General features: G+C 62.5%; 3 protein-coding genes across 10 annotated transcripts in view; all 3 read left to right on the forward strand.

The window, feature by feature from the left end:
• The first annotated feature begins 589 nt into the window (after positions 1 to 589).
• LOC105469793 (troponin I2, fast skeletal type) lies at positions 590 to 12,403 on the forward strand. Its single transcript, XM_071074057.1, has 6 exons — positions 590 to 595; positions 11,061 to 11,104; positions 11,188 to 11,316; positions 11,481 to 11,570; positions 11,692 to 11,868; positions 12,181 to 12,403. The coding sequence occupies exons 3-6, from the start codon at positions 11,194 to 11,196 to the stop codon at positions 12,274 to 12,276; spliced, it is 486 nt and encodes a 161-aa protein (XP_070930158.1). The 5' UTR covers positions 590 to 595; positions 11,061 to 11,104; positions 11,188 to 11,193; the 3' UTR covers positions 12,277 to 12,403.
• On the forward strand, positions 5,735 to 11,053 carry LOC105469792 (synaptotagmin 8). Of its 8 annotated transcripts, XM_071074056.1 has the most exons (10): positions 5,783 to 5,969; positions 6,066 to 6,229; positions 6,643 to 6,741; positions 6,882 to 7,040; positions 7,130 to 7,297; positions 7,438 to 7,543; positions 7,640 to 7,773; positions 9,374 to 9,538; positions 10,330 to 10,359; positions 10,504 to 11,053. In XM_071074056.1, the coding sequence occupies exons 1-10, from the start codon at positions 5,876 to 5,878 to the stop codon at positions 10,504 to 10,506; spliced, it is 1,122 nt and encodes a 373-aa protein (XP_070930157.1). In that variant the 5' UTR covers positions 5,783 to 5,875; the 3' UTR covers positions 10,507 to 11,053. The 8 variants fall into 8 exon arrangements, with proteins under 8 accessions (XP_011719629.2, XP_011719632.2, XP_070930157.1 ...); XM_071074055.1 differs by having other exon boundaries at positions 10,330 to 11,053; XM_011721330.2 differs by lacking the exons at positions 9,374 to 9,538; positions 10,330 to 10,359; positions 10,504 to 11,053 and adding an exon at positions 7,875 to 8,204 and having other exon boundaries at positions 5,760 to 5,969.
• Positions 12,404 to 23,545: 11,142 nt separating the features above from the next.
• The window catches only part of LOC105469790 (lymphocyte specific protein 1), a 40,041-nt gene continuing 38,062 nt past the window's right edge, over positions 23,546 to 25,524 (forward strand). Inside the window, exon 1 of the mRNA XM_011721323.2 lies at positions 23,546 to 23,787. Within this exon, the coding sequence (XP_011719625.1) occupies positions 23,735 to 23,787 (53 nt within the window). The 5' untranslated portion in view covers positions 23,546 to 23,734. The remainder of the gene's footprint in view (positions 23,788 to 25,524) is intronic.

Below are 25,524 nucleotides of genomic sequence, written 5' to 3' on the forward strand. Positions count from 1 at the left end.
GACACTCAGGCTGATGGGAACAGGAACCCACACACTGACACCAATGGGGTACAGGGCTCTAGGTGTTTGGAATAATGGGGTACACGTGTCAAGACATCAGATGATTGAGGCGGAGGCTCAGCTCTTCGGAGGCACGTTACAGAGCCACGGGAATGAGCAGTTCTCAGACAGGCAGACATGAAGGCAGAGGGGGTGCACCCAGCAGTGAGGTACGTGGAGCACAGGACGTCCAAAACCACAGGAATGAGGCACCAGGCTCCTGGCCCTGGGCTGGCACCCAGGCTTAAGTATCATGTGTCATGGGGGATTCAGAGGGTTCAACAGGTGGGGGGCGCGCTGTCCTGGCACCCTAGTGACAACAGGAGACAGAGAAGGGGCAGGTCACCCGACCCTGGGCATGAGGGAGGGGGCTGCACAGGCACTCAGGTCCCCAGACTGTGTCCCCCAGGCACTCTCAGGCGTGGGGTGTAGAGATTCTGATGCCAGGGTTCCCGATGAACACAAACCCCCCCCAGACAAGGTAAATGGGGTCCACACAAAGCTGTGGGGCATTGGGCCCCAGCCATGAGGTCCCCAAGGCCCTTGGGAGATGAGGTCAGTGCGGGGAGGACACGGAGAACTCCCATCCACTGACACGGCGGCTGCGATAACAGCCATTTGAGGAGTGGGTTACACGCCCCCCGACTTCCAGGTGACAGGAAGACACCCAGACACTTCAGGACTTGGGGGCTTCATCGCCAAAATCCAGAGGCAAATTCTCAGAGGACAGGAATTGAGCCCACGGATTCAGCACCAGCCATGTTCAGAGGAGTGGGGTGCAGGTCCCAATGCCCAAGATGGAGCAGAGCCTCCCAGAGACTCGGTGATGGGGTACAGCCTCCCCGGAGGCTCAGATCATGGGGTGCAGCCTCCCCAGATGCCTGGTTGATGGGGTACAGCCTCCCGGGATGAAGAGGCACAGACAGTATGCATGAAAGGTGAGTGTGGCACATACAAGCTAAGACACAGAGAATGGGCACAGGGCATCCCAAACCACAGAGAACCATGGCAAGCTGAACTCCCCCATCCCCAGCCATCCCAGGCCCCAGTTGATGAGGGTGCCTCAGCCCTGCGGGGCGCAGCAGCTGGGGTCAGAGTGGGCGGGCAAACACACGCTCACTCAGCAGACTTCTCTTTGTGTGCCAGTGATTCCTGGCTCCCCAGAACCAGCGTTCGCCTTGCATTCCAACCTCAAGCATTCCCCAGGCGACCTCAGAGGAAGCGTCCCCGTCCAGGAGCCCCACCAGGGTCTCCACGAAGCTGCTGGCTGCCAAGCCGCCGTCTCGGGGCCTCGGGGCTGGCCTCGGGCTCCAGCTCTGTTTGGTTTTCTCCTTCCTGCCCTGGAACCTCAGACGCCCGTCTGGCCGTGAAGGCGCCCATGTACTGGGGAAGGTACAAAGCCCCTACACAGCTGGCTGCAGAGAACTGCGCGCGGGGCACGTAGCTCAGCTGTACCCTGGGGCCGGCGTCGAGCCACCCCCTGCACGTGTCCCCTCGCTTGCCTAAAAGCCCCACTAGGGCAGCCTCCGGCCCTTCTCATCCCAGACTGGGTCAGACTAGGAGACAGACCCCTGCCCTGTGCAAACACCAGAAGGACGTACACATCCCCACACGCCCAGGGCCGCGTGTGACCGGAGGGGCCCGGAACAGCACATGTGTGCCCACACGTCCCCCTGCTGTGGCACAAAAACATCCTCGGGGCCTAGGCTATGTCCTCCATACGTGCTGCCTGACCAGCCCCACAGGGCCGGCCCTGCTGGGATAGGTTTACCCGTTAAGCATTAACCAGCAGCAGATAAAGGCTCTGAGGAAACGCCCTGGCCTGGGGTGGCCACTCCACGGTAGGCCCGGGTCACGGATTTGTTTAGAGTGACCAGACCAGACTAACCAGCCAGAGCAGAGGGAGGGAAGCTTAGGCTATAGGCCCTGCTCTGGGGTCCAACTGAAGCAAGAGGCACTGAGGTTAGATCGGAGTGAGGACTTCCAGCCACTCGCCCAGCTGATAAGGGGGTTGCTCATTAGGAAACCAAGAACTCAAGGGGTTGGGTTAGTCCAGTAGGAGCCAAAGGCACGGAGGGGAATGGCCTGAGGGTGCCTGGGGCTGGAAGCGGAGGCAGCGGCAGAGCCAAGCAGGCCCTCCTGGCTCTCTGTGAGCCCCCTACCCCACACTGCCCAGGGCAGCCCCACCTGGCCCCTACCCTCCTCACACTTAGTTCCCCCACGACCCACAGCACCTGAGGTGCCCTCTTCCAAGCCAGGCGGCCCTGCACCTCAGGACCCCTCCCGGCGTGCAGAACCTGCTCAAACCAGGTTCAGCCAGGCCGCCTCCTACTGCCCCTCACCAAGGCCAGCCTGAAGGGCCCATCACCCCCTCCTGCAAAGCTGCGTAGGGCTCAGGGTGTCCCCAGCACCAAGAGACCCTTGGAAACAGGCTGGAGCCCAGATGCTCGGCCTTTGCGCCTGGGGGAGACCTTCCTAACGCGGGGAGTTGCCCAGTTCTCACGGGCCAGCAGTTGTGGCCACAAGGTGGGGCTCCTGCAGCCCTGCCCCCCGCACCCCTCCTCCCCCAGGAGAGAGTTCCCCGTCACCAGAGGCAGTGCTGTCCGAGAGCTGGACTGGCCTCCGGGTGTCTGAGAGGAAGGCCTGGTGGCTGGCCGGCCACAGGAAGCGGTGGGTGTCAGGTGAGAGCTTTTACACCTGGGGGGCTGCCAGCCCCCGCACTCGGGGAAATCTTGCTTTTCCAGAGGAAGGGCCCACGGAAAGGTGCTCCCACGGAAGCAGAAAGCATTCCATGCAGACTCACCGTAGAGGGAAGCATTAGCAAGCCTGAAACAGTGCCTGGTCTTGGGCTAACAAGAAGTCTAAAGGAGGGGCTCGCCCCTGTTCTGCCTGGTGGGGGCTGGGGGTCCCAAGGGGTGGGATTTAGCACAAAACCTCATGGCAGCTCTCGGGGTCCTTGGGGTGACCAGGGAGGGCTACCTGGAAGAGATGGGCTCACACTGGCCTTGGAGGGTGAGCAGGATGGGGATGCAGAGCAGCTTGGCAGCTGCAGGAGCAGAGCAGCCACCTTCGTGGGGAGAGCCGAGCTGCCTTCCAGAGCCTTAAGGAGCCTCCTGGAGCGGTGGCCAGGCGGGGAGCCAGGGAGGAAGGACCCGTCTCCCTTTCCTGGGAAAACATGGTGTGAACTCCCAGGGAAGGTTTTCCCAGCAGGGCCACAGGAGATGGACAGACAAAGCTAGACAACGGGGAGAGCGGCCCCGGAGGCTCAGGCAGGGAGGGCGGGGAATTCCCAGATCAGGGCCGGGAGACCTGAGAGTCCCCAGCGCCCAAGGGTCTCCAGGGCGCTGTCCCCAGGAGCCGGGAGGGAGGCCGGGTCCTGAGGGGTGGACGGCGCCACCTGGTGGCCACACGCCTGCTGTACCTGCACCTCCTTCGGGTCCCGGCGGTCCAGAGGGACCCTGCACCTCCCCAGGCCTTGGGACCCTCAGCGTCGGCAGCCAGCGCCCCCAGGGTCCTGGGGTACTCCAGAACAGCTTCTGGGTGGCCCCTGTGCTCCTCGGGGGACAAGGTCACCAGGCTGGCCCAGGAGTGCCGCTGGCCGGCTGCAGCAAATCACTGCAGGGGTGCTCTCATCTCCCCGCCCTGACCGTTCTTAGACTAAAGGAGGGGGGGATGCCAGCAAAGCAGGGGTACAGGGGAGGGGTGCACGCACACGCACACATGCCTGCACTCACAGATGCAGATTCTGTATTGGCAACTTATCCGGAATCTCAACCATAAAAATCTCCAGTGAAGCTACTTTAATCTCAGCACGTACACAGGCTCTGACATTTCAAAAGGAGAAGTTGCCTTTAAACTCCACGTGGGGAGGAGGCAGTGGCCTGTTTGAATCTGGCTGGCACAGTCCTGCTCCAGGGACCCTGTGGACCCAGCCCTTTCCATCAGCCACCAGTAGGGGCGCTCTGCCAGCCACGTGTGGGACGCCCAACCCACCTGGGAGTGTCCCCCAGGGGCCGAGGGGCTGCCGAGGCCAGTACACCCACACTCCATCTGCAGGTGACTCACGCAAGGGGTCCCCGAACAGGACCAGCTCTGTAATTTGGGAGGCCCAGTGCAGAATGAAAATGTGCTGCGTCTCGTTCCAAAATTAAGAATTTCAAGATGGCCCCAGCACGCATTAAACCAAGCAGGGACCTCTCTGAGCATGGGGCCCTGTGCACAGGATGCAGCCTGGAAAGCTGGCCCTGACCTCCGCATCTCCTTTTGTACCTCTAATCCCTCCACAGTGCTGGCCCCTCTGCTCTGGGGACAGGCTGGGCTTCCAGGGCCATGATGGCCTCCAAAGCCACAAAACTAGAGCTCCCAGCCTCGGTCCACTAGCCTATAAAACACCTGGCCTGCTGACCTCACAGGGACAACATGCACGTGGGGCTGGAACCTGGACCCTCCCTCCCCTCTTTGAGCTGCAGCCCCCTCCTCTGAACACTGGGGGTTTGGGTCCGTTCTGGGAGTGTGCCTGCCTCTCCCAGCCTGCCAAGGAGTGGGGCACTGATGCTGTGTGCGTGTGTGCACGCGCGTGTGTGTGTGTGTGTGTCTGGAGTCAGGGTGGGGTCCCTTTCTGTCTGTCTACTTGCTCTGCCCCAGACTGGGGGGCTGCATAGGTGAGGGTATCTGGCCTGAACAGCTGCTTATTCCCAAAGGGATGGCCCAGACTGGGCCCCTAAGGCCAGGCTGACTTGGACATGACGAGAAGGCCCCAGGCTCTTGTGGGCAAAGCAGGGGAGGCGCCGACGTGGAGGAACACAGTCTCCTGGCCGGCTGCTTCTCTCCGGGGCGGGTGGAGTCAGGGAAGAGCTGAGCTGGGGAGTCACCCCGGGCCCGGGGTCACCGTGGGCCCCATGTGGCACCCTGGTTCCCCTGCCTGTAGGTGGGAGGAGCCAGTCTGTCCAGGTGTGCTCCCTCCCCAGGCCCCAGGAAGGCGGGTACAGGGGCCAGCAGCTGCACCCACCCCACCCTCCTTCCCACCCACATGCCGAAGGGTGGCCAGAGGCAGGCAGGTGGGCGAGTCCAGGCGGCGGCTGAGTCAGTGTGTGAGGAATGTTCTGGCCGCTCCCAGCTGCACCCTGCCCCTACCTGCCCCCACCTCACCTTCGTCCCCAGGCACTGTGGCCCTGAGCCCCTGCCAGGAATGCACCTTTAGCTGAGGCCTGCTCAGTGAGCTCCTGCAACAGCCAGCCCTGCTCCTCGCCCCACGACCCTGCAGACCCCTCTGGGCTTCCATGTTCCTGGGGGCTGCAGTGAGCATGCTCCACCTGCACGGCTGGAAACCATAGTGGGCCCCAGCTGTGGTGGGTCCTGGGGTAGGGGCAAGGAAGTGATGGGACCGCAAAGATGAGACCCCCAGGGATGAGATGGGACCCCCCAGGCAGGGCCCAGGGTCCAGGACCCGGGAGAGAGAAGCAGGGAGGGAGAGGGCTTCCTGGTGGAGGAAGCATCCTACAGTGGGGGCAAGGGTGCTCTGAGGGCCGCTGAAGGCAGGGACTAGGCTGCCCAGGCCCTGCCTGCTTGGCTGGGGCTGGGGGCTGTGGGGAGGTGGCCAGGAGGCTGGGCCTGGGCAGCTAAACTGGAGCTTTGGCCAGGGTCCAGAGCCTCCCTCCCTTCAGCTTCCTGCCGTGCAGAGCCCTCGCCCCTGGCCACCCTAGGCTGCTTCCTTGCCCAGCAGACCCAGCACTGGTTGCTGCCAGGCAGATGGGGCACCGGGCAGGGGCTGGAGGGGCTGCCCTCCCAGCTGACCCAGCCTCCTGGGCCGCTTCCTCCAAACCAGCAGGGTGGAAAGATGGGGCACCCACCAGACTCTCCCAGTGCCCTGGCCCCAGCTGGTACCACAGCTATACCTGGGCTTATTCCAGACCTCATCGCCGGGACCCCCTGTGAGTTGTGGGACTCCCAAGAGGGGTGTGGGGATAACCCAGCCAAGTGGGGGCTGCAGCTGTCTGTAGATGCACTCAGCCCGGCCTCTACCCCAGGGCCCCGCTGGGCTCTCATTGCAGGCGCCCTTGCCGCGGGCGTCCTCATCATCTCCTGCCTCCTCTGTGCTGCCTGCTGCTGCTGCCGCCGCCACAGGAAGAAGCCCAGGGACAAGGAGGCGGTGGGTCTGGGCAGTGCCCGTGGCATCACCACCACCCACCTGGTGAGGAGCGGCCCCTTCTCGCTCAGTCCAGAGAGGGCTCGAAATCCAGGTTCCAGAGCCTAGGGCGGCGAGGCGAGTTCAGCCCCAGGGACGGTTTAGCCCCCACAGAGGCAGGGGCGGCGAGGGCCTTCCTGGCAGGGAAGTGGGTGAACGGAGGTGAGGAGGAGGTCACGCAACAGGGGCTGCTCCATGGGCCCAGGGGAGCCACAGCGGGTTCTTGAGGAAGGCAAGGGATACCACAGACCCCACGTTTGAGGTGGGTTTGGCCGGTCTCACACAGCACACAGCGAAGCCGAGGGTTTGTGCCTGTCAGGTGGCCTGGCCTGGCCTGTCATGTAGTGCTGCCCGGGAGCCCAGGGCTCTGATGGGGCATGATGCCAGCACCACCTGCCCCTTGTCCCGACTCACTCCAGGTGCAGCCTGATGTGGATAGCCTGGAGTCCAGTCCGGGGGGCGCTCAGCAGTGGGGGCGCCTGCAGCTGTCCCTGGAGTACGACTTTGGAAGCCAGGAGGTGAAGGACCTTGCTGTGCAGGACCAGCGGTTCTGCGAGTTTCCGGAAGGGGTGATGGGTGGAGTGCAAATCCTGTGCCCTGGGTGGTGGGGAGCTGACAGGGCAGGGGCCCTTGGCTGAGCCCACCCCCTGGCTCCCAGATCAGGGTGGGCCTGAGGCAGGCAGCCAACCTGAGGCCCGGGGGCACCGTGGACCCCTATGCGCGGGTCAGCGTCTCCACCCAGTCCGGGCACAGACACGAGACAAAGGTGCACCGAGGCACGCTCTGCCCTGTGTTTGACGAGACCTGCTGCTTCCACGTGAGTCAGGGATGGTCGGCTGGGTGGGCCTGGACAGCTGGGTGGGCCTGGGCTGGGGCAGCAGGGCCTGGTTCACGCCGCTGCCTCAGATCCCGCAGGCGGAGCTGCCGGGGACCACCCTGCAGGTGCAGCTTTTCAACTTCAAGCGCTTCTCGGGGCATGAGCCCCTGGGTGAGCTCCGCCTGCCACTGGGCACCGTGGATCTACAGCACGTTCTGGAGCACTGGTACCCGCTGAGTCCGCCGGCTGCCACTGAGGTGAGGCGCTGATCACCAGGTCATAGCCCAAGGCAGAGCTGGCAGGGCCCTGAGGCCTGGTGGGCAGCAGCTGCGGGAGCCTGAACCCCAACTCGGCCAGAATCACCCTCCCGGGCTGAAGCCCCTCTTGCCGCCCCCAGCCCGAGCAGGTGGCAGAGCTGTGCTTCTCTCTCCGGTACGTGCCCAGCTCAGGCCGGCTGACCGTGGTGGTGCTGGAGGCTCGAGGCCTGCGTCCAGGACTGGCAGGTGAGGGTCACACCTGCCCATGCTGGTGTACAGAGCGGGGGCCTGTGCTCGGCCCTGAGCCCTGGGATGCCCCTTCGGCACCTCTTGCCCTCCCAGAGCCCTACGTGAAGGTCCAGCTCATGCTGAACCAGAGGAAGTGGAAGAAGAGAAAGACAGCCACCAGAAAGGGCACGGCTGCCCCCTACTTCAACGAGGCCTTCACCTTCCTGGTGCCCTTCAGTCAGGTCCAGGTGGGTCTCCGGGAGGCAGGGGCAGAGCGGGACCCAGTGCCGGACCACGAAGACCACAGTCTTTCTCCTCCAACTCCGACACATGGCCTGTCTCTGCACAGAATGTGGACCTGGTGCTGGCCGTCTGGGACCGCGGCCTGCCGCTCCGGGCTGAGCCCGTGGGCAAGGTGCACCTGGGTGCCCGGGCCTCGGGGCAGCCCCTGCAACACTGGGCAGACATGCTGGCCCACGCCCGGCGGCCCATTGCCCAGTGGCACCCCCTGCAGCCAGCCAGGGAGGTGGACCGCGTGCTGGCCCTGCAGCCCCGCCTGCGCCTGCACCTGCCCTTGCCCCACTCCTGAACGCGCCGCGTGCCTCGGTCTCCCCGCTGAGCCCAGGCACTTGCCCAGGCCGCCCTGCAGGACCACTGCAATAAACGCCTTCTCCTGCCACTGTGTGTCCGGCTGGAGCCTGGAGGGGATGCAGAAACAGGGCCTGGCTCCACTCGCCAGGGCCCCCCCACAATGACAGGGGAGGGGCTCCTCTCCAGAGTCAGCCAGGCCCTGAGGCCTCTGACTGGTCCCTGCCGGACCCTCCGGTAGGGGTGGGAAACCTGCCCACGAGCACCGATCCCCACCCCCGGGCCACGTGGGAAGACCTGGGAGGTGGGGGCCAGAGAGTCGGGACCACATGGGATGGGGCGAGCTAGAGCCAGCCCTGTAGGGACACAGCGGGCAGTGGTGTTTGGGGGCCGGTGAGCGTGGAGGGAGGACCCCCAGCACCTCAGAGACCAGCACTGCAGGGCCTTCCCCGCATGAGCAGCAGGGGGCAGCAGATGCCTTCGGAAGTTGCTGGGGCCTTTAGGGGCTCAGTCCTGGCCGGATGCCCCTCCCAGGCCCCACACATCTGGGCTGCCTTAGCGGCTGGAGCCTCCACGCTGCTGTTTCCTCTGATCCTCCCCATGGGGCTGCGAAGCCGGCAGGGCTGGGGCCAAGAGCCCCCACTCCGAGAGGGTGCCAAGTCACGGTCCAGGGGGCCTCTGCAGGGCGGGGGCCTGGGGGCTGGGGGGGTGAGGGCCGCCTCAGGGTCTGAGTGAGAAGGCAATGCCAGGCCTGCCCGGGCAGCCAGGCGGGCCCCAAGCCCCCGCAGGTCAGAGAGGCTCCCAAGGCAGGTGGTGCCACTCTCCTTAGGTTGAAGGATGTGTTCCAAGTCGCCCGGCGAGGGGACAGTTCCGGGAAGGCTGGGAGGGGCCCAGAGGCACATGCGGCGTGCCCCTCACTCCTGGTCCTGCTCCCCAGGCAGGGAGATAGCATCACGCAAGGAGGGGGCAGTCCGCCAGCCCTCGGCCGACGTGGCGGAGCCTAGAAGGCCACATCTGGAAGTCCAGGCCTCACCCCGGGAGCCAGGCTTGCCGAAGGGGGTCAGGCCTGGGCTGAAGTGGGAAACGGCCCGTTGCAGGGGCTGAGTAGGGAAGCTGGCCCAGCAGGGAGAGGCTGTGGCTGTCACCCAGCAAGCAGCCAGGTCGGTGGGCTGGACGCTGACCTCGGGCGAGATGGGCTGAGGCGAGGTGTGGATCCTCGCAGTGACCCCTCAGCTGACCCAAGCCGTGTGCCCGGCCAAGGCCACAGGCAAAGCCAGGCACACTGTCCTCAGGCTCCTTACAAGAACAACAGAGGCATCTCCAGCGCGTCACCAAGCCCTAAATAGAGCAGCCCAGCCATGGCATCCCCCACCAAGACTTCTTGGACTGGGCGGCAGCACGCGGCCAGGCCAGGCGGCCGGACAGGTGGGGAGGTCTCTGCGGCTCTCCGCGCCCCCATTGGTCTGAGGAGGACTCCATGCCCTTTCCGAGCAGGGGCCCAGCCTGGGGGAGGCCATTTATACCCCTCCCCCTGGGCCCACCAGCCCAACTCACTGCTGCCGGCCTGACCTCGCTCCCAGCCCTGCTGCCCAGATTCTAGGTGAGGCCCAGCCCGGCCCACCGAGGCCGGGGCACAGGATGTGGCTCGAGCTAGTTGAGGGAGGACTCCCTGGGGCAGGGGTCTGGGGGCCTGGGGGATGCCGCCAGCAGCCCTCTTTGGGGGCCTGCACGGATCCGGGAGTGAGAAGGAGAGGCTTGGGGAGGCAGCTCTAGTGCGAGGCAGGTTCTAGACAGGCCCTGACCACCAGGCTTCATCTCTGGGGACCCTGGAAGGAGAGTTTAGGGGTCAAGAAACCCCAAAACCTGAACCCCCAGGCCAAACTGAGGAGCGATTTCTTCCACGCACTTAGGCCCAAAGCCAAAGACAGAGGGTTAAAAATAACAGCGTCACTGAGGAGGCCACCTGTGCTGGCCCATTCCGCCCTCCCTCGGGGACAGCTGCAGCTCCTCAGGCTATGCCTGGGACATTTTGGGAACACTTTCTCCTCTTACTTCTCACCCTGGGGAATTCCAAGACATTGTCCTTGAAGGAGGTGAGAGTAGGGGGTGAGAGGGAGGGGCTGTCATCGGGAGGCCTGAACCCCTCACCACCTGATGGGCACAGGCATCGCGGCGGCAAGGGCCCGGCCAACACCCCTTCCTTCCTCTCCCCACAGGCTCCAAGCTCAGGACCTCAGGATGGGAGAGTAAGTAGCACCCCTGTACCCCCATACAGTGACCCTGCCCACCTCCTGCCCTGTCCACCCCATCACACGCTCCGACCCCGCCAGACATGGCCCTAACCTCTGTCTTCTCTCCCCGTCCTGCCTGCGTCCTCTCTCCCTGGACAGTGAGGAGGTAAGTACTTGCTGGGGGCTCAAAACAGGACGAGGAGGGAGCTCCCCCAACTCAGGATAGGTCATCAGTCACAGCCTCAAGGCCCTAAGGCCCAGGGAATATGGCCCGGCCCTCCCCGCTGGCAAAAGTGCCCCACCCACCCACCAAGACGCAGCCGAAAGAGAGGAAGTGGCTGCCCCGAGCCTTCTGGGGCAGGGGAAGTGGAGCTGTGGCCTGGTCACAGGGGAATCACTTCTTCTTTCTGATTCCTGCACTTCCTGCCCCTACCTCGCCGGCCGACCTGCCCCCAACTGGCCTTGAGGCCTCCTCTCCCCCAACCTCTGGCCTCCCAGCACCATGTGCCACCTGGGCAAAGTGTCACACACCACACAGCGTGTCCCAGAGCAAGGTCTGGGGCCAGTGAGGCCCAGACTGCCCATCATGGCCTCGGGAGCTCCCAGGCTCCGCTGGTCCCTGAGCCGGAGCCCCTGACCTGGCCAGGGAGCCTGGAGAGGGGTGGGGGTGCTCCAGGCCTGGAGGCCCTGACTCAGCCCCCTGTCCCCTGCCCTGCAGAAGCGGAACAGGGCCATCACGGCCCGCAGGCAGCACCTGAAGGTAGGTGTGGGCTCCCCGGGGGCCGTCCAGGTGGGTCTGCAGGGGGGCCAGCTGCAGCCCCCTCACCGCCTGCCCCGCCACAGAGCGTGATGCTGCAGATAGCGGCCACAGAGCTGGAGAAGGAGGAGAGCCGCCGCGAGGCCGAGAAGCAGAACTACCTGTCAGAGCATTGCCCGCCGCTGCACATCCCGGGCTCCATGTCAGAAGTACAGGTACTGGCCCCTCCCCGGCCGCCTCGCCTCCCCAGCAGCAGGCCTGCCTGCTACCTCAGTTTCCCCACTTTTGTCAAGAGGGCCAGCGGGGTGGTCAGGGCAGGGGCAGGTGACCATGGCTGCCAAGTGTCAAGACGGTCACCCGCCCCCACACCCACCCCTAGGAGCTCTGCAAACAGCTGCACGCCAAGATCGACGCGGCTGAAGAGGAGAAGTATGACATGGAGGTGAGGGTGCAGAAGAGCAGCAAGGAGGTGAGTGGTGGGCGCAGGCGGGCAGCAGGCGGGCAGGCAGTAGCCCAGCGGGCAAGTGGGCGGGCCAGGGAGGCCGAGGCCACCAGGACCTCAGGCTTCCACCTGGCTCTCCTGCCCACAGCTGGAGGACATGAACCAGAAGCTGTTTGATCTGCGGGGCAAGTTCAAGCGGCCCCCGCTGCGGAGGGTGCGCATGTCGGCTGACGCCATGCTCAAGGCCCTGCTGGGCTCCAAGCACAAGGTGTGCATGGACCTGAGGGCCAACCTGAAGCAGGTCAAGAAGGAGGACACAGAGAAGGTATGTGCCGCGGGGGGAGCACCACCACACCTGCCCTGCCAGGGGAGCATCTCCCACACCTGCCCTGTCCCTGGGGAGCACCTCCCACACCTGCCCTGTCCCTGGGGAGCACCTCCCACACCTGCCCTGTCCCTGGGGAGCACCTCCCACACCTGCCCTGCCAGGAGCCCTGCACCACTGCCCCTCCAGGGTGCCATGCAGGTGACACTCCACTGCCCAAAGCAGAGGGTAAACTGAAGCTGAAGGTGGTGTGGACCAGGGTGCACACATAAGTGGGGGGGCCTGAGCTCTCTCCTGCCTTCCCCTCCACAGGAGCGGGACCTGCGAGACGTGGGTGACTGGAGGAAGAACATCGAGGAGAAGTCTGGCATGGAGGGCCGGAAGAAGATGTTTGAGTCCGAGTCCTAGGCTACTCACTGCCCCCACGCCTGCCCCGGTGCCCGGCTCCCAGCAGAACATACTAGGGGGATGCACCCAGAGCCTGCCAGGGAGGGCTGGCCTCACCTCCACTGTCAATAAAGGATTTGAATCCCCATGGCTGGTCTGGTCTGGCTCTCCCCAGCCTCATCGGCCGTGCTCTGGACCCCCACATCTGTGGCCTGCAGTGTGGTCAGTGGCCAGCGGGGAGAGCCCGGGAGGAGGCCACAGGGGGCCTGGGGATTTCAGGCTGGGAGGGAAGCTGCTTCCAGCAAGGAGGTGAGCCTGGGAAGGCCCCTACAGGGGAATCCACCCCAGGCTGCATGGGGCTGGTTGGTAAGGGCCCTGATAGGTCCCTTGGCGTTCCTGGGGCTTGGCCTGGGCATGTCCAACACGCAGGGCTGGGGACGGAGGCTGCGGGACGGAGCCAGGTCTGGGTGGGAGTTCCCGAGATGAGCAGGTCTCCCATTTGCACAGCCATCCAAAGACCCTGCTGGGGCTCCAGAGAGATCCACACATGTGACACACGCATAGCCTCCGCAGTGCTGGGGGCGGCCCCCTATTCCTCCCAAGCTGCCCCTCTTCAGGGAGCTCATCTGAGGCAGGAAGCCAAGGGCTACATTAGACCCCCGGCTGCTGTCCACATGTGCCCACCCCCAGATCCTCCTGCTCATTCCCCTCCCACATCACTTTAGGGGCAGACCCCCAGCCCCGGGGCCTCCCTGCTTTTCCTATCTGCCCCCTGCCCTGAGGGCTGAGGCCTGAGTTGGGGGTAGGGCTGGGCACGGGGAGCGTGGAGGGTCGAGCCTGCATGGTGGGCCATGACCAGGCCAAATTGGTAGTCTCCGGGCTGGGGACCAGCATGGTGCTGGGGGCTGGCCGGCCTGGTCACTGGTCCTTACTGCCACCCTGAAAGGCAGGCTGTGTCACTCCTCACCATGCCAGGGGACCAAGAGACCTGTGCCCATCGGGCAGGGGCTGGTCCTGGCCCTGACCTGGCCCCAGTGCGGTTCCCAAGTCTTTTTTCCACTCAGCCCCAGATCCCAGCCCCATCTGGCCACCAAGGACAAGGCAGTTGACAGGTCCTGACAAGACTGGTGACAGCAAGGCCGCGTTATCAGCCCTGCTCTTTGAAGGTTGACAGAGCAGGCACGCCAAGGTCCCTGTGCTCTGATCTGCTCTGGGGAGCTGCCAGCCCGCGCTCTGCCCTTGTCCCCGGGAGGTCTGTTCGACTGATCTGCCGGAGGTAGGACGTGCAGCAGCAGTTCCGCCTCGGGCTGCCTTGAGGGACTGACGTCAATGGGCGCCTGGAACGGCCTTGGCTGTGTGCAGTCCCCTGCCCCCCCGGGCACCCTCCAGCCCTGGCACTCAGCTCTGATCTTTTCTGTAGCTGGAGCCCCACGCCAGTCCGAACCCCCCACCCGGGGTTTCTCCCAGAGCCTTCTGTAGGGGAACTCATGGAGCAGGGCAGCTTGGGACCAAGGGGGCACTGCCTGGTGGGTGCAGCCATGGTGGAGGTGCATGGCACCCCATGCCAGGATGATGGGACCAGGCGCGGCCCAGGGTGTAGGAGGCCGTGGGGCACAGAAGAGACCTGGCCTGTGGGGGGGACGCTGCACAAGGCCAAGCCTCAGCTGTGGCCTGAAGGAGGACAAGCGCGGAGGCAGAGGGTGCTGCAGGCCGGAGCACGTCGCAGGCAGAACCAGGCGGGCAGCAGGCAGAGCAAGGGACAGGCGGCGGTGGGGCCTGGCCTCGGACCCCTTGCAGGGGACACAGCAGCTTTCCAGAGCCTGTGCCCACCGGGAAAGGGGGCTGGACCCGAACCCACAGGGCATTAGAGGAGTGTGGCAGAGGAGCTGAGGTAGGAGCATCACACCTGGCTCCCAGCCTCAAGACTCAACTCGGCCGGGGCAGACGCGCTATGCGGGAAGATTCTCTTTTTTATTTCAAAGCAAGGAAACGTTGAACACAAACACGAAATTCCAAAGAGTGACCCTCTGGGGTGGGTGGGGTGGGGCCAGAGCAGGGGCGGAATGGAGAGGACCCCTACGCTGATGTAGGTTTGGGGAATGTTTTAATTCTTGGGCTGGATAGTAGATGCACGGGTGTTTGTTAAATTCCCAACAAATGAGTGAGGGAGTAAATGAAGGAGTAAGTGAGAGGCCTGCGGAAAGCAAGCCAGCAGATATCAAACCGGCGCCCCCCGAGCCCGGCTCCTTCCCCCTCGGGTGATGCTGGTGTCCCTGCTGGAAGTGAGGCCTGCGGCCAGTGCTGCGTGTGGCTGTCCCCCAGCTCTGCATTCTACAAAGACCTCAGCAGAGTGGAGCACAGAGCAAGTCACCGCTGGGTCGGGGGAGTGAGGAACGGAGACATGGAAGGGGCTGGGTCCCCAGGACTTGTTGGCTGAGGGACGTGAGGAAGGCAGGCACCTGCTGGGGGCACGGGTGGGCAGGGACTGTTCTCCAGGGCAGGAGCCCTGAGAAAGTGGCTTTGGGAGGAGGTGAGCCTTTGGGGCTGCTGGGTTTGGGGGCCCTGTGGAAATTCCTAGGGGAGAGCTGGCCCAGGCAGCCGGAGCTGTGCTGGGCTGGAGATGTGGATGTGGGTGTCCTGGGTGGTGAGCCGATGGGCAGAGGTGCCCAAGGCCAGGGCGAGAGGAGAGGAGGGGGAGGGTGGGGACAGCCAGGGCAGCTGGGGCAGCCACCACGAGCCCCAGGGTAGTCCCAGAAGAGGAGGGGGACAGGCCCAGGGCAGGGGATGTGGGCAGGCCTGTGCATGACTCCGGAGGTCAGGGAGGACATGGCCTCTGAAGTCCCGGGTAACCCATGCTGGGCTGTGGCCAGGAAGGGGTTGAGGAAGACTGGGCACAGCGGGCCAAGGAGGGAGGGGTGGGAGGAAGTGCACGGGGCGCCCCTGGAAGTTGCGGCTGCTGGAGACAGAAGGCAGGGGTTCCTCGGGGAAGGCAGGCGTGGGTGCAGGGCAGGTGTGGGTGCTTCTGCACACGTGGGCGTTTCCTGCTCTGAGACTGAGCCACCCAGACGCAGACACCTCAGTATCAAGGAGCACATCAGGCCCCAGGCCCTGTTCTCTAAAACCATCCTCGCCTGAAGGACCCAGGGCTCCTCGGAAGAAGGTTGACTGCAGGGCGGGGCAGGAAACGTGCAGGAAGAGCCTGCCATGTCCTTTCTGCTAGGAGGCCGCGGTGACGCAGAGGGCCTGCCCTGTGCCCCCGCCGATGGGAGCGGCCATCAGGACACAGACTGGCAGACAAGATAACACTCAGCGTCCGCGGCGAACGTGCTCAAGTTCACGGCTGCACTGTGGTTACACAAAACATCTGCATTCCAAGGAAACAGACCTTAAAGTCTTTAGGAGGAAAGGAGGGAGACAGAGAGGCAGAGAGACGGAGACAAAGAGAGAGAGACAGAGACAGAGAGACACAGAGACAGAGACACAGAGACAGAGACACAGAGACAGAGACAGAGACACAGAGACACAGAGACAGAGAGACACAGAGACAGAGATAGAGAGAGACATGGAGACAGACACAGAGACAGAGACACAAAGACACAGAGACAGAGACAGACAGAAAGATAGACAGAGATGGAGAGACACAGAAACACAGAGACAGAGAGACAGAGAGAGACACAAAGACAGACAGTCAAAGAGGCAGAGAGACAGAGAACAAGAGACAGAGAGGCAGAGAGACACGAACAGAGGCAGACAGAGAAAGAGACAGAGGTTCAGAGAAACAGAGAGAGGCTGAGAGGCGGAGAAGCAGGGGTCGAATGGCAAAGTGGACGTGTGCCCTGGGTGAGGGGGGTACAGATGCACCTTGTCAAATTCTTATTCTTGAAACTTATCTGTGGGTTTGAAATTATTTCCCCCAAGGCTAAACTTTTCTTTAAACGTTAAAGCAATACAATTTGTAAGCAACAACAAAAACAGACGACATGAAAACCACCACAAGTTAACAGAGAGGACCTCACAGGGCTCAGGTGTGGGTAGAAAGGTGCCCCAGAGGGTTTGGGGGACTTCGGGGGTGGTGGGGGAGGCTGAGGACTGCGTGTGTGCCCCTGGCTGAGGGCCAAGGGCGGGGCTGGGTGCCAGGCCTCCGGGGACACCTTGGTTAGGGTTAGGGTTAGGGTTAGGTTTAGGGCCAGTGATCCAAGGCTGGAAAGTTGCCCTTCAGGGACAGCAGGAGGGAGGCCTGGGTGCCCTGGGCAGGGTGGGCGCTGGGTGGAGCTAGGACGAGGCAGGTCACAGGGCTTTGTTCTCTCTGCAGGGCTGAACTCAGAGAGGCTTCCCCCTGACCTTCACCCTCACACACTCGGTCAAGGGGAAGCCAGGAGTGGGGTCCCAGAGGAGGACACAGAGTTCCCCCATGAATGTCCACCTGCTGGACCCCCTGTGTGGTCCTCAGGGGTTCACTGGGCTTCCACTGAGGGGCCCCAGGATCAGGGCTGGGCTTCACGCTCTCTCCCCAGCTGTGCCTCGCCCCTGACCTGTCCAGCCCTGTGTCCTTTTTGTTCCCCTGGCACCGGCTGTGCCTGGGCCCAGACCCACCTTTGCAGGCCGGTGCCTGGCTCCAGCCATCCTTGGAAAGCTGAGCCCGGCGCTTGCCAGACCTCACCCACTCCTCCAGCTCCAGCTCTCACCAGACGGCCCTGGAGCCCAGGGTTCGAGCTGCCTCTGTGGCTCAGCCCCCCACTCCACCCCAACGGGGTGCCCAGCCTCGGTTTACCCAGACGTACGATGAACATGGAGATGAGAGCGTCTGCCTCACTGGACCATCTGGTAGGCAGGGACCCGGCTGGCACCTCCTGCCTCCCTAAGCTCCTCGCCTACCATGCCCCCCAGAGTCAGCCCGACTCTCCCCCAGTCCCAGCAAGGCCTGGCTCGGACCCCTGTACCACCTAGCTGCGGAATATCACACCAGGACCACCAAGCCTGCCTCTGCCCCAGGCCTGGAAGCTTCTCCCCAGACTCTCCCTGTGGCCGTCTCCTTCATACCCTTTAGTTCCGGCATGGTCACCTCCTCCGTGAAGCCCTCCGTGAGTCCCCCAGCCATCTCTGTGACTTCTCCTGGTTATTTTCCAGAATGACCATGGGCTTGTTTTTTCATTTGTTCACTGTTCGTCTCTTCCCCTGGGAGGGAAACTCCACAAAGTTGGGGACCTGGAGTTATTTGCAGCTGTGTCAGCGCTGCTGGGGCAAGCGGCTAGCTTACACCCATGACGGGACCTGGGGACAGGGATAGGCGTCTGCATGGGGATTGTCTAACAGTCCCTACAGGACACTGGGGCCACCATGTACACTGGGGTCCTCTGGCAGCCGGCGTCCCCCGTTGTGCGGGGCTGGTCGTGACCAACCAGGAAGCTCCCCGGATCCCCCTGTTGCTTCCGCCTCCTGCAAGCACCTCTGTCCCCTCGACAAGCACAGCCTGGCCCCAGGGCCTCCCCCTCTCCTGGCCCCGTCACCCCCACCTCCTCACCACCCCCTCCCATCTCCCTTTGCTCCCCGTCCTTGCCAGGCTGCTCTTGACTCCCTGTCCCCTCCTTGAGCCATCGGGAAGGCCTGGGTCCTTGCAGACCCGAGTCTCTGCAGCTGCCCCTCCAGCAGGCCACCAAGAATCATCACGGCATCGGGCCGGGCAGTTTCCACAAGCTTCCTCCTCCTGATCCTCCCCTCCGCCCCCTCCACCAAGCCCCCAAAATCTTTCACTCACACCCCAAATCACCCGGGCCCCCCCACCTCAAACCAGAAGCCACTGGGGCAGAATCCAGCAGTTATCACCGCCCTCTCATGAAGTGTCCCACGCCCCCCAGAGCACATGTCCACAGCGAGGCCATTCACGGCACTCAGGTTCGCTCCCCGCCTGCAGTTCCCAGCCAGCCCTGCTCTCGCTGGAGGTTGAGTTTCTCATGAGTGAAGGCCCCAGTCACTCTGATGCCACCAAATAGTGGAGACAAAACCAAGCTCTAAAGATTTTAAAAGAGTGAGAGAGGAAAAAAAAAAAAAAAAAGGAAGGCCAGGTGTGGTGACTCACGCCTTTAATCCCAGGACTTTGGGAGGCTGAGTGGCGGCCTCGAGCTCAGGAGTTTGGGACCAGCCTGGGCAACAAAGTGAGACCCCGTCTCTACAAAACAATATAAAAATTAACTGGGTGTGCTGGTGTATGTCTGTGGTCCCAGCTAGGGAGGCAGAGCTAGGCTGAGGCAGGAGAATCGCTTGAGCCCGGGAGGCGGAGGTTGCAGTTAGCCCAGATCACGCCACTGCACTCCAGCTTGGGTGACAGAGCGAGATTCTATCTCAAAAATTAAAGCTTTAAGAATTTAAAGAAAGAAAGAAAGAAAAAAAAGAAGGCCAGGCCGATGGCTCATGCCTGTAACCCCAGGATTTTGGAAGGCCAAGGCGGGTGGATTGAGGCCAGGAGTTTGAGACCAGCCTGGGCAACATAGCAAAACCCCATCTCTACGAAATTTTTTTTAAGTGAAAAATAAAGTAAAAACTAAAAGCAAACAAGATAAATAGCCAAGCTCTCCGACTCAAGGCCTTTCGTGCCAACCGACGCCCATCTTGTTCGACCCAGCCTGTGTCTCTGCGTCTGCTGGAAAACTTCTACCCTCGGCTGGCCTTGAACCCTGGGCTCCCCCAGTGCTGCCTCCCCAACCCCCGGCCTGTCCACTCTGTGAGGGGCAGTTCTCTGGTCACTGCCCTCTCCTGGCATCCCTCCGATCCACCCGGCCCCCTCGAAGGCTTCCCCGCCCCTTTCCTGTCTGTCTCTGTCTCCACTGAGAGCTTCTCTTCCTCACTCTCTTTACTCCTGGGCCAGATTCCCCAGCTCACCAGTGGCCACGGTCAGTGGAAGGAAAGGGACCAAGGGACCCCAGCTCACGTGCAGGGAGAGGGCACAGCCCCCAGCTTTGCTCCCCACAGCAAACGCCTCCAGCACCTGCGGGTGCCCACAGAGTGATTCACCAGGGAGGGGCGCTGCGGGATGTATTGTACTGAGGAATGTCCTTTCCCGCCCATGGTGCTAGCACACAGCGTCTCCTGCCCAGGTCTCTCCCAGCTCAGCTGGGACTTCTACACGCACCTCCAGCCTGCTACACAGGTCCTAACCGCTGGCTTCTCCCCTCAAATCCAGAGCAAGACCCTGCACCACCCAGACATCTGCCTTGTGGCCTCTGCACCTGGAGTGTCCCTGTGTCCTGCCCGCCTGGCACAGACCTCCTCCTGGATGACCCCTCAGGGCTTTGCTGCTTGGCTCCATCCCCTGGAGTCTGATGCCCTCAGCTCGCTCCATCCCAGAATTCAAACTAACTCATCGCCTGACGCAGCCGCTTGCTGGTCCCCGTGCTGCTCGCTGGACCCTGCACCAGATTTGGAGACAGGACAACCGAGGGGCCGGAGTCACCCTCCACACACCTCCCTTAGAGTTTCAGGAGGGAGTGGCACTGAGGGAAGAAATGATTCTGCATCTCATTCTTGGGTAGACTCTTAGCTCTTCAGAGGAAGGCTATGTTCCTATTTAACCTCCCACCCAGCAGGGCCCACAAGGTCCTCAAACATGCACGGACTGCCCAGGTGCAGTGGTTCTTGCTTGCACTCCCAGCATGGGAGTACATGGGAGGCTGAGACAGGAGGATTGTTGGAGCCCAGGAGCTCAAGACCAGCCTGGGAAATATGGCAAGACCCCGTCTGTACACACAAAAATTTTTTTAATTAGCTGGGCATGGTGGTATGTACCTGTGATCCCAGTTACTTGGGAAGCTGAGGCGGGAGGATCACTTGAGCCAAGGAGGTAGAGGCTGCAGTGAGCCTTGGTTGCACCACTGCACGTCAGTCTGGGCAACAGAGCAAGACCCTGTCACACACACACACACAAACACACACACACACATAAATATGCCCGGACTGCCTGAGGGGTGGCTGGGCCCCTGCTGGGGACACCTCCCCCCTTGCCCATGCCTGCCAGTCCAGGCTGAGTGGAGGGAAGGGCTGGAGGCAGGGGCTTGGCCAGGGAGGGAAGAAGTGAGAAGGGGGTGGACCACATGGACTGGGCACGCTCTGGGATGGTTTTTACTTTTGTTTCTTTGTTAAAATGTTGAGTGATTTGCACATCAACGTGGAGGGTGTACGGAGGAGAGGCTCGGGGGACGGGGAGGAAGGTGGATGGGCCACAAGATAGCGTCTGGGGAGGAGGAGCTGAGTGAGAGAGCAAGAGTCTGCCTTCTCCACGATGGTGATGTGGGCAGGAGAGAGGGCTGGATGGCCACAGGAGGACACCCCGCACCCTGGCTTCCCTGCCCTCTGTGATTCGGGAGGTGAGGGCGCACATCTGCTGAGAAGGCCTCCCAGAGCACCGTGAGCATCCTGGAGTGTGGCCTATTCCTCAGCCTGGGTTCCCGGAGAACAGGGCAGGGTTCCCCCACACTGTGGCCTGCTTGCGGGACGCACCACCAGAGCGACTGTCCTGCTGCCCTGCCGCTGCAGTATGTCGAGCTCCCGCATTCTGGAAGTCCGAGATCCCGGGGTGGACAGGGCTGGTTCTCCCGAGGCCTCTCCCACTGCCGGGGGTCCCGGTGCCCCTTGGTGTGACTGTCTTGTGGATGCCTCACCCTCATCTCTGCTGTCTTCTCATGGGGAGTTCCCCACCATGGGTGTCCATGTCCACATTTCCTCTTTTTGTGAAACGGAGTCTCGCTCTGTCGCCCAGGCTAAAGTGCAGTGGCACGATCTCGGCTCACTGTAACCTCCGCCTCCCAGGTTCGTGCCATTCTCCTGTCTCAGCCTCCTGAGTAGCTGGGATTACAGGTGCCCGCCACCACACCCGGCTAATTTTTTTTTTTTTTTTTTTTTTTTTTTTTTTTGGTATTTTTAGTAGAGATGGGATTTCACTGTGTTAGCCAGGATGGTCTTGTCTCCTGACCTCGTGATCTGCCCGCCTCGGCCTCCCAAAGTGCTGGGATTACAGGCGTGAGACGCTGCACCCGGCCCACATTTCCTCTTTTTGTAAGGAAACCAGTCACACTGGATGAGTGGCCACCCTCCTCCACCATGACCTCATCCAGCTAATGACACCTGCAGCCACTCTGCTTCCAAACACAGTCATGCTCCGAGGGACTGGGCTGGGGTAGGGTTAGAACTTCACCATATGAACGTTGTGGGGGGCATGATTCAGCCCCAAGAGGAGGAGGGCACACTCTCCAAGCCCCGGGGCAGGCCGATCATCACCCCAACCTTCAGCTCCAGGGTCTATGGGCCTCCTGCTCTGGCCACGTGGCTTTGTAGACCTGGGGCTGAGCGTGGTTTTGTGCTTTGTGTCTCCCTCTTGAAATTCTTAAGTTTTTTTTGTTTTTGTTTTTGTTTTGTTTTGTTTCAGGTGGAGTCTAGATCTGTCGCCCAGGCTGAAGGGCAGTGGCACGATCTTGGCTCACTGCAAACTCCGCCTCCCAGGTTCAAGCAATTCTCCTACCTCAGCTTCCCGAGTAGCTGGGATTACAGGCGTGTGCCACCACGCCTGGCTAATTTTTGTATTTTTAGTAGAGACGGGATTTCACCATGTTGGCCAGGCTGGTGTCAAACTCCTGACCTCAAGTGATCCACCTGCCTCGGGCTCCCAAAGTGCTGGGATTACAGGCGTGAGCCACCACGCCCGGTCAAAATTCTTAATTTTGAACCACAGGGTCCTGCATTCTTATTTTGCTCTAGCTCCAAAAGTGAGGCAGCCTGTCCAGCCTTCGGGCAGTAGAGGGCGGGATGGGGTGGACCCCAGTCTCCATCTGCCTGTTCTCTTCCTGGCAAGGTTCCTGAAGCTCCCAGCGAAGAGTTTGGGGCTGCCCTTCTGCAGGCCAGGGGAGGAACACAAGGGCAGATGGGCATGGGCATTGCACCTGCTGACACGGCGTCTGGACGGGTGGGTGAGCAGGATGGCTGCAACCTGGAGGCGAGACCTTACCGCCCCGAGGGGAGCCGTTTCAGGATGGCCTCAGGAGGGAGGCTGCAGAGTGAGAACTGCAGGGCCGTGCCATGTGCTGCTCTGCAAGGAGGGGTTGGGGGCCCTTAGGGAACCCCAGGGAGGAGGCACGGGAAAGATACAAGCATGACCTATTCATCTCCACAGCGCTGGGCCTGGCCTGGTTCTAGCCCTGCCCATCATCTGGGCCACGGATCCCTCTGGTGCCTCCACTCGTGAGGCTCTGAGTAAGCCTCTGCCGGTCTTTGCGGTGTTTGGTGGGTGGGGGACTCGCTGCCTCCCATGGAGGCGGCTCCTGGTTCGGCCCCAGCCTGATGGGCCAACACTCTCCGCCCTGGGCCTTCCCGACCCCTGGCCTCTCTCCAGCCCCTCTTTGCCTCGGGAACCCCTGCAAATCCTTGCTGGTTGGATTTCTCAGGCCCAGCCGCTGGCCAGGGCTCCCTTCTCCCCTTCTCCTGGGCTGAGGTTTCCAACAGGGAAGCCTTTACCTCCTCCGGGGCTGCCCCACTTCGGCCCAGCTTAAGTCCTCCCCTGCCTCAGCTTTTGGGGTCTGGCCCCCACAGTCATGCCTCCTCCTGACCCTGGAGCCGCTGTGTGGCCACTCCCAGAAGCTGAGGGCAGTGAGGGCTGGAAACAGCCTCCATCCCTCCCCTCGGCCCTGCCTGTGCCTCTCGGGAGGGTCCCTGAGGCACCCCCATTAGAGCCTGGGGACACGAACCACTCGGTGGTCAACTCCAGCGCCCAGAGCATGGAGAGCAGGGGCAGGGGGGGGACGAGGCAGCTGCCCAATGGCTCGGCATCAGCCAGGGAGCCCAAGACAGAGCAAGGCACCTGACGGGTAGGATGCAGGGGCATCCCGGGCACAGCCCCTAAAGCCCCCTGGAACCCACAGCCATTTGGGGTGCTCAAGGCAATGACCCCAGGCTTTGAGAAAAGGTTCCACCAAGTTCCATGAGAGCCTGTAGGAGAGCCGGCCTCTGGGGAGATTTCACCCAAAGAGGCTACAACGCTCACATGGTGCTTATGGGATCACAGACGTGCTTGTCCCTGATGCTGCAGGAGAACCAGCCACTCACAGCTGAACCTGGCGGCCAGAGCTACTAGCGGGGACCAGGGGCAGCATGCCCCGCGCCCTCCCAGCCTTGACGAGCTGCCTGAGGCCATCTGGGCCCTTGCACCCCGTCTCCGTCCCCCAGGCCCCTGTAACTTGCTTAACGCTTCCTGAGAGGTGGTTTGGTTTTTTTTTTTTTTTTTTTTCTTCCTCTCCTCTTGTAGCAACAGATTAAAAAACAACACCACCCCGACCCAAGCCAAGATAGGTTCCAAACCTCAACCTGCCGCCGGAAGGGGGAAGTGAAACCCGGCGGGGGGTGGGGGCTCTGAGGCCGCCCCAGAAAGCCCTGAAAGCCACAGCACGTACACCCACTCCAGGAATCTGCCAGCACCCTGTGGGGTCCAGACTACAGGCCGATGGCAGAGGCTTCGAGTGACCCAGGCGCCGAGGAGCGGGAAGAGTTGCTGGGGTAAGGGTCTGTGGCGACACCCAGCGCCCAGTGCCGTGTCCACGGGTGCATAGTCCTTGAGCTGCATGGATGGTGGAGAACGGGGGTGCCTGATGGGGAATCTGAGCTCCTCGATGAGAGAATGTGGATGTCCAATGGGGAAGCTGGGGACCCACAGACAGGTGTCAGGAAGTCTTGCCGGGACCCCCGTCTCATAACAAGGGTGGAGGCTTCTTCTGCCTGCCTCTGTGCCCTGAACTCACTAGGGGAGGCGCGTGGGATCCTAAGCCCATGGTGGATGCCTGAAGCGGGGAGACCCCAAGACGTGGCCTGGACTGCTGGGGAGGAGCTGGGGACTGTGGGCCCTGTTAGCTTGGGAAGAAGCGAGGTGGGGGCTGGGGAGCAGCTGCTCTGGGAGGGGTGGCACTGGCCTGGGCCCAGCCACCTGCCCACAGGACTATCTGAGAGGGGTTATCCTGCCTTGAGGGTCTGGAGGCTGCCAAGCTTGGGGTCCAGCAGGCCTCAAGGCAGGACACCCAAAGCTGCCTGTGACTTGCTGTAAAGGACAAGGCCCAGGATTCTGACAGGTGCCTGTGCTGGGCGCCGGCCAGCGTGTGTTGGTTGGGATGGGGACATGAGGGGGCATGGCAGAGGTTGTGTGTGGGACTACCAAGGCCAGAGCTGGGCAGAAAAGCCCCGCAGCCAAAGGCCTCCTAGCGGGCAGCTGTACTCTGTGGTACCAATGGACATCCAGCCCTGTGCTGGGGTGGGTGGAGAGGGCTAGGGGCCTGGTAACTGGGCTCCGTGGCAGGGGGGAGCTGCCGGCCAGCAGGCATCCAGGCATCGCAGCTAAGCCTCGCCAGGGGAACCTGACTTGCCCCCGGTGCAGGTCCCAGCAGAGATGGGAGGGCTCAGGGCGTGGGGTGCGGGGACAGGCAGGGCTTTGAGGGGCAGAGGGGCAACATGCTAATGGTCAGGGGATGGCCCGTGCTGGGGATAGAGGCCAGCTTAGGAGCAGGCCAGCGGGGGCTGTGGCCTGGTGTGCGGAAGGGAAGGTGCTGGGGCCCAGGTCACAGAAAGGGCGTGACGCCCGGAGTCACACAGGATGAACCTGAGAGGAGGCCCAGGGTGACGCTCACACACCCCAAAACTGCAGCCAGGGCTGCTACCAGGCTCTGCCTGGGTGCTGACGGCAGAGGGTCCCTGTCTAATCGACCCAGGGCGGTGCAGGACCGCCTCCCTGCCTTCATGCAAAGTGGGTCCTGGCCCCAGCTCCTGTGCTGTGTTGGCAGTTGCAGTCACTGTCCTGTGTCTGTGTCCTTGGTGGCTGTCACATTGCCGTGGGCCTGGTGTGTGTGAAGGGTCTGCATCTCGGACTTCTTGCTGCCAAATCCCACTGGGGCACAGGTGTGGGGGCTGCTGAAGGGACGCTGCGTGCCGTGAGTGGAGTGGAGGCTAAGCAGAGGCCACGGCTGGCTGGGGGCTGGGTCGGGATGTCCGTGCCTGTCCCCAGGGAGAAGTGGGAGGATGCCCTGCCCAGGCCGTGCACAGGGAGACAGGCTGCTGGGCGCACAACAGCTGTGTCGGCTCCAAAACGGCCCCTCCTGTCAGCTCCGCCCCCAGCCCTGGACGAGGTGCTGCTCCTGGTCACCTCATGCCCATAGAAGGGCAGGACTTGAGCCTCTGGGCTAGGGCACCCCCGCCTTCCTCCTTGGCCTCATCCTTGGCCACCCCCTCCCAGCTGTCTCATATGCCTTG

This window comes from Macaca nemestrina, chromosome 12 (assembly GCF_043159975.1).
Source record: "Macaca nemestrina isolate mMacNem1 chromosome 12, mMacNem.hap1, whole genome shotgun sequence".
Taxonomy (NCBI): Eukaryota; Metazoa; Chordata; class Mammalia; order Primates; family Cercopithecidae; genus Macaca; species Macaca nemestrina.